We start from the raw sequence: 10580 nt of genomic DNA on the forward strand, positions 1-10580 counted from the left end.
TGAAAGCAAACACGAAGCTGTAGCATCCATGGACAAAAAGAGATTGTATCACATCTCATTTCCCACGGAGATCCGCTTTAATTCCAAGCTGCAACAGTTCCACATACGCATCGGCACTCTGCCTACTCGGGCACCATTTTGGACTTCATTATTTGAAATATAAAAACATATCCTGAAAAACAAAACAAACATTGCAAAATATGCCAATCCGTAGGTGCTGAACTATGAATATACAGGGGTTCACCTAACTGCAGTTTTAAGTTGTAAGAGCACCAATCACCAGCAGATGGCAGACTCCTCAAAATAATTCTTTTTTTTATGTCTCGTCATCCCCAGCTATTGGGGATTTTTTTTTTTTTGACAAAGTCAAATAAGTGGGCCTCAATCGGCAGTACAAATGCACCTAAAAGCTGGCAACCACATATTTGACGACAATGAGGTTAAAATCTTAGCGAAAGAAAATAAATGGTTTGAGAGGGGAGTAATAATAATAATAATAATAATAATAATAGTAATACATTTAATTTCAAGCGCCTTTCAAAACACCCAAGGACACTTTGCAATAAAAACAAAGCACACAACAATAAAACCATAGATAAAATGATAAATAAGTAAAAGAAGCTATTTTCTTAAAACAGCAAAATCCTTCACTAAATCGCCATGGTGGGGTGAGGTTCAATTTGGATCGTTCGTACAACAGACTTCTTAGGCAACATAGGCATAGTTATGCTGATGAGGTGATACCAGAGCAAATGGTGCGATCGGGCCAGTCGTAGCCAAACCTCATACTCAGGCAGGACAATAGAAGTAATCAGTCAGGACAATAGAAGGAATCAGTGAAGCCGCAGGGAGTAGTCCTCCGCTCCCCTCAACATGAGAGCAAGGACCAATCATAGCAGAGTCTGGCACCGCCACGTCTGGACAGTAGGTAAATATATATATATATATATATATATACAGTAAAGTCTCGTTATATCGATATCGGATATATCGATAGTCCCGGTTATATCGATACTATGTCTATGCACACACGGAGAAAATTACATGCAAACAGGGTCGGATATATCGATAGTCCCGGTTATATTGATATTTTTTCGGACTCCCTTGAATATCGATATAACAAGACTTTACTGTATATATATATATATATATATATATATATATATATATATATATATATATATATATATATATATATATATATATATATATATATATATATATATATATATATATATAGGGCCCAAACTAACTGCAAAAGACTTTGGTTCGCTGACGAAGCCTCTTGGATAATAAGCGAAATGTCTGACACCTTCAAAGAAGTACAGATGACGGCTGAAGAAACCTTTTCATCGATGGACCACTCCTGTACAACTGAGAGCTTACACAGATACAAAGTCATTAGCTCACTTGGGCTGTTTCCCGCCACTGTCGTGGGCACGGGGAGTGAAAATGGCCCACTCCTCTTCCCCTATTCGGTTACACTGGCAGAGGCAGACAGAACACACACACAGACACATACGCTCTCTCTCTCTCACACTGAGCAGAAGGTGAGACAGAGAAGCAGACGGGCGGGAGGCTTGCGGAAAAAGGAAGGACGTAAGAACAGACGCAAACACAAGCTCTGAGACAGAACGAGGAGGCAGGCGGGGATAAATGATGGCGAGATGCTTCGACCATTAGCGCCCGGTGTTTGCTCCTCGGAGCGACTGATCTGCAGTCAAATACTCGGAAAGCCTTCTGAATGGCAAGTGACTCTCGGATATGCGCGTGTGTCAATGTGTGTGTTTTGGTATGTGTGGGTGTGTGATCACATTCTCTGCACGTGTAAAATAAGAGTACGTGTGATTGGGTGAAAAATAGCCTACAGTGTTTTAATTTCATTCACCACATGCTTCTTTGGTGTTGCAATGTTCAGTTGACACCATCTTCCATTTTTGTTCTTGTTTTTGGGTGTACCACGCTCACGCGTGTGTATGTGTGTGTGTGTGTGTGTGTGTGTGTGTGTGTGTGTGTGTGTGTGTGTGTGTGTGTGTGTGTGTGTGTGTGTGTCCAAATGATGTTCCAACAGCCGTATTCACAATCATTTTGTCAGTTTGTGTTGCTCCCATCGCATTTACATTTTATTTTGGTATTTTTATGATTTCGTCACCATTTTTTTGTGTGTGTTATTGTTCATTTGTTGATATTTTTTTGTTATTAAAAACTCATTCACTGCCATTCACAAATCTATTCGGGAATTGAAAATATGACGTAGTTTGTTCAGGTTTTTTTCATACTTGGGTACCGATAAAGCACTGGCCATGGCCTCTGGCAATGTTTCTTTCCCTTCCAAAAGGGGGAAGCATTTCCCTTTTTTCCATGTTAGCACTTTGTTCCAGCTTCAGCTGTTGTTAAAGCACTATATAAATCAATATATATGTATTGCATTGTGTTTCGGAAAGCCACCCTCATTTCAAGCTCATATAACTCTAGACCTATATAATTTAGGAATCTTCCAGATTAGTGTTTTTTTCTTGCGGTTGCCGAGAAAGCGCTGGTCAGACCTGTGGTGATGTTTTTCCCTTCCTTGAGGGGGCAGCATTTACCTTTTGTACAGGCACCCCCATTTCAAGCTCAGATAACCCCAGACCCATATAACTTTGGCATTAACTAAAGAAGAGAATCTAAGGTTTCTTATGCTGCATTTAATGTTTATGTAGTCCTAATACTCAATATTGTGTGGGTCCTGGAATTCAAGTGACAATGACAAAAACCCTGGCACTGGAGTGGACACAGTTTTTGCACATTTATGGCAGTGAATGAGTTAAAGGACAACCGACATCACTTTTTTCGGTTCTTAACAAAGAAAAACGATTTATAGCATATAAAATACCCAAAACACGCAGTATGATATTTTTATTCAAATGCAAAACACCAATAAAAATGACTTAAAGTGTCCAAAATCTGCAAAAAATTGAGCTGCGAATTGGGCATTTTCAGAAAGTCCCGCCCACAGTTTTTGACGTCACGCCAAGACATCTTGCATTGCTTGAGAATCAAAACAATGGCTTCAGATTCGGAGAATATGCTTTCTTGTTACACATCCAGTTATGAATATGATTCAAATAGTTCTGAAGAGGAAAGCATACATGTTTGCAATCGATTAAAGAATTTATTCCATGCCATTTTGAGGCAACATTGGGGAGAAACGATCACCAGAAAAGAGGCACGAAATGGCGACCTCCTGTGGCCACCTACGTTTCCACAGGCTGATAAATTCCTTATATGGAGCTTGGACAACCTCTTCTGGCGGCTTTTGGGTGCAACACAAGGTTTTCTGACCAAAAAATACAGCAAAATACATTGATGTGATGGAAGGACTGCTACAATGTGTCTTTTTTTCGGTTAGGGGCATTCCTTTAGTGACGTCACGTACGGACTCGTCACCAACTCAAAAACAAGACTTCCTGAATATTCAGCGCGAGTCTTAAAACGTAAAATATAGCTATATGCGGTGGAATCTTTTTTAAATAGGCTCAGTAGAAGTCATTTGAAGCCATTTTACAAATTATGGATACAACTTGTCCAGAGACGTCGGTTGTCCTTTAATGAGGTCTTTGTTTCATTTTTTTTGAATGTGGATGAATAGATCGCTAGATAGATAAATGGATGGATGAATGGGTGGGTGGATGGATTGACAGATAATGTGGCGTCACGCCTGTAAAGAACAACAGCCCATTCATCAACGCCGCGAAGAGGTGACGCATGTGTATGCATGACATTTAATTCCCCCGCTGTCAGCGTCCAATCGTGTCATCACACAAACGAACATTTGTAATTACTTACGCATGCACGCACGCCCCTCTTGGGAATATCAGACGGGATTTCAGGTTCTCATGGGTTTTCTCGGTGTATTGGTGGTTGTTTTTAGGCATCTGTACAGCCTATGAGATGGCTGACGCTCAAATAGCTAAAAACCAGCATGTGCTCTGAGCCATGCTGAGTACAACGATACTTGGTGCAGCTTTCACAATACTCCAAAGTCTCATTCTGGCAACCTCAGTACAGGTCTTTTGCCAGATTGAGAGACAGAAAGTCACATGGCTCTCAACGGACAAGTGCGACAAAGCCTGCAGCTTTTTGTCTTTTTTTCTTCTTCCAGAGCACTCTGTGATGTTATCTGCCCAGCCTGGGTCCTCAGACATCAAGACTCCTAGGAGCCTGGCTCCATATGCTCGCCATTGGTTTAAAAAGAACCCTAGTCAGTTCTCTTCCCCCTTGAAGTCCATAATGATCCAGCCCTTCTATCTTTGCAGCGTTGGGTTGGATTGGATTAGCCTTTATTAGTCTTGCAGTGGATAATTTGACATTTCACAGCAGATAAAGTTATAAACGGAAGAGGAAAGGAAAGAAAGAAGTAGAAAAAGAAAATACAGGAGCTGCTTGAAAGGCAGCCTTTCTCACAGCTATCCAAGTTAAGTCTCACGATTTGGTCAGCAGAGTGGTGATTTTAACCACACTACTCACATTATTCACTTCATAAAGCAACAATACAGATGGTTCATTTCTAAGGTGAAACAAAAAAAGAAAATATAAAAAATAAAAATACATGTTTCTACTATTTGAATGTACAAATAAACAATGAAAGATTTTTTTGTATTTTATTTACTTCTAATTTACAATTTTGTAACACTCAGTTTATTTTAACACGCATCACGATTTATGATTTATGAAACTTGTATGTATGCGCGACATCATCTTGGAGTCAAAATTACAAAAAATAAAATAAATGGAGGACAACACAAAGACACAGTTGTTCAATCTTCAGCACTTTCTGTAATTCTAGATGAAAGAGGAGAGGATCAAAGCGTCCTTTTCACCAGTGGATCAGGGACGTCATGGTGGAATGTGCACGTCTGCTACAAGCTAAATGTTGATACCAAAGACAAAGTCGTAGCATCCATTGACAAAAAGACATTGTCTCATATCTTCTGTCTCTTGACTGTGTCACATCTCCTGTCCCATGTAAATCCACTTCAATTCCAAGCCGCAGACTGTCCAACAGCACCGACCTTTCCGCTAAACAAAATCGGGGCTGTGAAATTGTGTCTACATATGCACTTGGCACTGGAAACACCCTTGTCCGCCATTCAAAGAACTTTACGGTTGTTCCTATAAACTTGCAAGAATCATGTGAGGGGAGGGGCGAAGCTGTCAACCGATCCTGACTTGGCACAACCAAAAGTGTTCTCAGAGTCTCCCCATGTTCCGTGTTTCCAATGTTGAGGCAGCTCAATTGAACTTGTTTAGTATTCCGATCATCTTATTCATTATCATTTGTCCTGTCAGTCAATGACAACTTGTCCCTGCCATCCCGCCATGTTACTTTTTGTTGCTATTTTTGTTTTATTGCTATTGTGTGAAATGCAAGAATGAAAATGAACAATGAGAAGCCTTCAGTGGCTAATGTTGATGAGTTACATCATGTCTCCGCATTATCTCGCTGTGCTTTTTTTTCTTTTCGTTTTTTCGTTTCCGTCCCGCGGTCAGAATCGCTGATTCAGACGCTAGGCCCACATTATTATTACCCAAGGGGATGAGAGCATCATCAAGGTCGTTTTGGAGCATCAATTTTACGGAGAAAGGACGGAACGTTAACATTTTCTCATCTTAACATCGATAGCTCCTTTTCTAATGTTTTTTTTTTTACTTCCCGATGGCTTACTTCTTCTGTTAACCAGCTCCAAAATAGATGGACACCATTGAAGGCCCCAAATCAAGTGCGATACTCAAGATGTCACGCACAACCACACACTATGTCTGTGTAAGCTCTCGGACATACAGGAGTGGTCCATCGATGAAAAGGTTTCTTCAGCCGTCATCTGTATTTTGTTGAAGGTGTCGGAGGTTTCTCTCCTCATCCGAAAAGCTTCGTCAGCGAACTAAAATTGTGCTGGTAGCTCTGTCCCTATATATAAACCCCTAATGGACAGAGGTGGCGGTGCCAACCCCTGCTTTGAAAGTTCCCTGCCCTAAGGTTGGGGTGAGCGGAGGACTATTCCCTGAAGCTAATCTGATTTATTCTTTTGTCCTGTCAAATTATGTTCTCATGACTTGCCCTGATTGCCACATTCGCTCTCGAAGAAATCTGTTGTACAACGAAACGTCCAACACCAGATGACGGCTGAAGACAACCTTTTCATCCACAACCACACATGACACTGATTTATCCATCCATCCATTTTCCAGACTGCTTATTCCTCATTAGGGTCGCGGGTTGGGCTGGAGCCTTTCCCAGCCGTCTTCGGGCACTAGGCGGGGGACACCCTGAATCGGTTGCCAGCCATTCGCCGGGCACAGAGAGACAAACAACCATCTACACTCACACCTTAGGACAATTTGGAGTGTTCAATCAGCCTGCCATACATGTTTTTGTAATGTCGGAGGAAACCTGAGGACCCGGAGAAAACCTACGCAGAACATGCAAACGCCACAGGGTCTTGAACTCACGACCTCTGCACTGTTTACCCTCTAATCAATGACTTGCGCTTACACTACAGACGCTCCCCTACTTACGAACATTCAAGTTATGAACAACGGCACATACGAATATTTTTGGAGCAACATGTAGCATTCTCTCCAGTTGAACATGTACATATCTTTATACAGCATATATTTTAATAAATGTTTATTTTTCAGTACAAACCAATACAGGTTACTTATACAAGCCTTAAACATACTTATATAAACCTTAAACATACTTATATAAGCCTTAAGCATACATTCCATACAAAATATAGCACTGAATCAACTTACGAACAAATTCACCTTACGAACGACTATTCGGAACGTATCTCGTTCGGAAGTTGGAGAGCGTCTGTACAGTGGCAAACAGGACAAACGCAACACTGAAACGCACCGCCTGTTCATCAACAGAGCCCCCTCGAATGCATCACAGGCCCACAGTGTATAGAAATAATCCTAATAAACTTTTTATGATGAACAAAAAGCTCCATGTTAAGCTACAAGATGATTGTTTCCTAGCAACAGGTTGCGAGCTAACCCGCGTGCGCCGCGTTCAGCACCTGAATCTCTTTTTTTTCCGTTGTGCTTTCCCCCTTTCTCAGAGTGGCGCAAAAAGCGGTCAGCCGTACAAGGAGAGTGGCATCGACCTGAGGTAACGAGTCAATGTCACTTCATGGAATGGATAGAATTGGACAAGTCAGAGATTCCTTAGTTCTTTCATCACGGACTTCAGTTTTGTGATGGGTGTACACCAGGGCTCATCTCAAGGCTCACTCCATTTTTGTATCCCACCCCATCTTTATTAGTTATCTAAAATCCCGTCTGGCTGTGACTCTATGACATATGCCACTGTTTTACATTACTAAAAAAAGCAAACGTCTTAGTCACTCAGGGCACATGATCGAGTCATCATTACTTGATAAATTAGCAAACAAATGGCCTCACCTTCATTGTTTCCAATGTAGGATGATGTAGAGTGTGTATCAGAACAGCCAACCCTTTATTCTCTGAACTCTATTCTCTGAATAATAGTCACGCGACATTTTCGCTTGAGCGAATGCTAGCAAGGCGGTTTGGCAGTCCATAACGACATGGCATTGGCTTGACTACTTATCAGAAACAGGTGCACTACTCAAGAGGCACACCTTCCACTCAAGCTGGCACTGAAAACAAAAACAAAAACGGAGCAGGATACCAAGGATGTATAAATGTGAGGACACTGGAAGTACCCTGCTGCGAATGGTTTACAAAAATGGTGTAAAGCATGGCTAGGCCTTCAGTAGTGCTATGTCTGAGTCAATCCAGACTGAAAAAAAGTGTGGTGAAATTTACGACAAGTCCAAACAAAACAAATTATTATTATGACAAGTCCAAACAAATTATTTTTTTCTCCTCCTCCAGTCATTGTGGGTTGACAAAACTGCTATTAACTCAACACAATATACAGTAAAGTCTCGTAAGATCGATATTCAATGGAGTCCGAAAAAATATCGATATAACCGGGACTATCGATATATCCGACCCTGTTTGCATGTAATTTTCTCCGTGCGTGCATAGAAATAGTATCGATATAACCGGGACTATCGATATATCTGATATCGATATAACGAGACTTTACTGTATTTGCTTATGCAGCTCACTCCTGATACTAGCTCAGGCCAGTATGCTCTTGTCACTCGCGGCTTGTAATCAGAGCAGTTTTCGCAAACTATGATTGACTAGTGACGATCCAATCATGATCAGAGGAGTTTTCGCAAACTATGATCGGCTAGTTAGTAGCCGATCATAGTTAGCGAAAACTGCGACATTGACCAGCATCTTCAAGAACACGTTGGTACCCCTTTTGGGTTGCCTACTCGAAATCTGATTGGTTAGAGCAACAGTTTGATCGACATATTTGATGCGAAAGGGCCTGCAGAACTGATTATGAAGGCGTCCAGGTAGATTTCTAACCCTGGTAACAAATGATGGCTGAAATGTGATTGGTTAAATGCTTAAATACGAAAACACACATCTGGAAGCAGTGCATCAGGGGAAAAGTAATGAAAGGAAGCTGAAAGACAATTTGGAATTATTTAATAAGAATCAATGGACAAAATATAATTCACATCAGTCTGTGATTTTGATATTTTTAGGCCAGCAGAGAAGGCTTTGCAGGCCTTGATGGTCCACCACTGGTGTAAAGTGTCCGCGATGACATTTTTTTTCAGCATTGCACCATATCGGCTCTCTCCATAGGCTAGATCGGCCTCTGAAAACGGAATCTGCACCATTCGAGCAATCGAGGGAATGCAGATTCCAGCGTCCATGGTGATGGGGATCGTTTTCGCCCCCTTGGGTCTGGTCCTGCTTTTCACCGCTGCCATCACCCCTCAGTGGAGAGAAGGCCACACGCGTCTGGACTTGGCCAGGCCCGGCTCCATTCTCCTCCGGACGGTGGTGAAAAGTCCTGGTCTTCGCCCGGGGATGCCGGATGGCATTCTACTGACCCGCTCCGATGGGCTATGGGAGAGTTGTCTGCAGTTGGAGCACTCAGAGTTGAAACAGTGCTGGCCGGTGATGGGTCCTTACCAGCGTGACCGCCGGGTTCGCCTGGCGCAAGGCTTGGTTCTGACGTCATTGTTCCTGTGCGGCACCGGGATCCTCCTGGCCTGCATCGGGGTACGCTGTTGGACGGATCTCCCGCTAAGGGGAGTGGCTGCCACCGGCGGGCTCTTGGTGGTGGTGGCCGGGCTACTCAGCATGACCGCGCTGGTGATCTACACTCACAACTTGCGCAAACTGGGGACGGACGACACCAAACAGGACGTGAACAACACCAGGTTCCCTCAGCTCAGCTTGGGTCCGGCCGGCTCCCTCTACTTCGCGTGGTTGGGTTCGTGCCTACAGATATTGGGAGGGGGTGCGCTCGTTTTTAGCTTCAAGAGACCGCGATGCAGAACCTGCCCGGATTTGGCAGCCTGCCCCGCTGGTCGACCGTGCTCCGAGTTTCGCAACAAGCCCGACTCTGACATATATGAAGTCAGCTGCTAGAATGGGACTTTGACTTTCAAACTCATCCGTAATCCATCTGTGATCCTGGGAAGGAGTTCTCAAATGGGTGAATCGAATTTATTGTTTTCGAGGAGAACGCTCAATTTAAGAATTTCAAAGTTACCCACTTGAAAAGGCGTTGATTTCGCAAAATACAAAATACCGTATTTTCCAGTGTATAAGTCGCATCGGAGTATAAGGCGCACCCCTAATGTATGAAAAAAGGTTTCCAAATATAAGGCACACCACATTATAAGAGCGCATCAATAATCGTAAAATGTCATGGCTGCCCAGATAGATGGAAGACACTTTGTGCTGCGTTTAGCAGGCTATCTAGGTAGCTACCTAGTTAGCTATCTATATCGCTATTTAGCTGACTAGCTATCTATCTATTAGCTAGCAGGCTAGCTTACTATCTATTAGCTAGCAGGCTAGCTTACTATCTGTTTGAGTTACTTCCAGGTTGAGTGAACGCTGGCGTGGTTAGCTATGTATTAGCTATGTATTAGATAGCTATCTATGCGCTAGCTGGATAGCTTTTTATCTATTTGAGTTACTTCCGGGTTGACTGAACCCTGTAGAAAAGAAAAGAAGTGGTGTGTAACCCCAGCCTCGACTGTAGCGCCTTATAATGTGGTGTGCGTTATGTTTGGAAAACTTTTATATATGTATACATTGTATTATAAATATATAAAAGTTGTATACATTATATTTATATATTATATTATACATATATAACGTTGTGCATAAAAGTTTTCCAAATATAGGGCAGACCACATTATAAGAGCACATCAATAATCGTAAAATGTCATTGCGGCCCAGATAGATGGAAGACACTGTGCTGCATTTAGCTGGCTCTCTAGCGAGCTACCTAGATAGCTATCTATTTGCTATCTAACTGGCTGGCTAGCCATCTATCTATTAGCTATATAACTATTTAGCTGGCTAGCTAGCTATCTATTAGGTACCTAGCTAGCTATTAGCTAGCTGGCTAGCTTTCTATTAGCTAGCTGACTAGGTTTCTATTAGCTAGCAGGCTA

General features: G+C 42.3%; 1 protein-coding gene across 2 annotated transcripts; it reads left to right on the forward strand.

Moving 5' to 3' along the window:
- The first annotated feature begins 1564 nt into the window (after positions 1 to 1564).
- Positions 1565 to 10247, forward strand: cldn23l (claudin 23-like). Of its 2 annotated transcripts, XM_089004748.1 has the most exons (3): positions 1565 to 1747; positions 7110 to 7159; positions 8746 to 10247. In XM_089004748.1, the coding sequence occupies exon 3, from the start codon at positions 8797 to 8799 to the stop codon at positions 9538 to 9540; it is 744 nt and encodes a 247-aa protein (XP_088860874.1). In that variant the 5' UTR covers positions 1565 to 1747; positions 7110 to 7159; positions 8746 to 8796; the 3' UTR covers positions 9541 to 10247. The 2 variants fall into 2 exon arrangements, with proteins under 2 accessions (XP_088860874.1, XP_088860873.1); XM_089004747.1 differs by lacking the exon at positions 7110 to 7159.
- Positions 10248 to 10580: the final 333 nt, after the last annotated feature.

The sequence above is a fragment of the Hippocampus bargibanti genome, linkage group LG09 (assembly GCF_051943395.1).
Source record: "Hippocampus bargibanti isolate YZ-2025 linkage group LG09, ASM5194339v1, whole genome shotgun sequence".
In the NCBI taxonomy this organism is placed as follows: Eukaryota; Metazoa; Chordata; class Actinopteri; order Syngnathiformes; family Syngnathidae; genus Hippocampus; species Hippocampus bargibanti.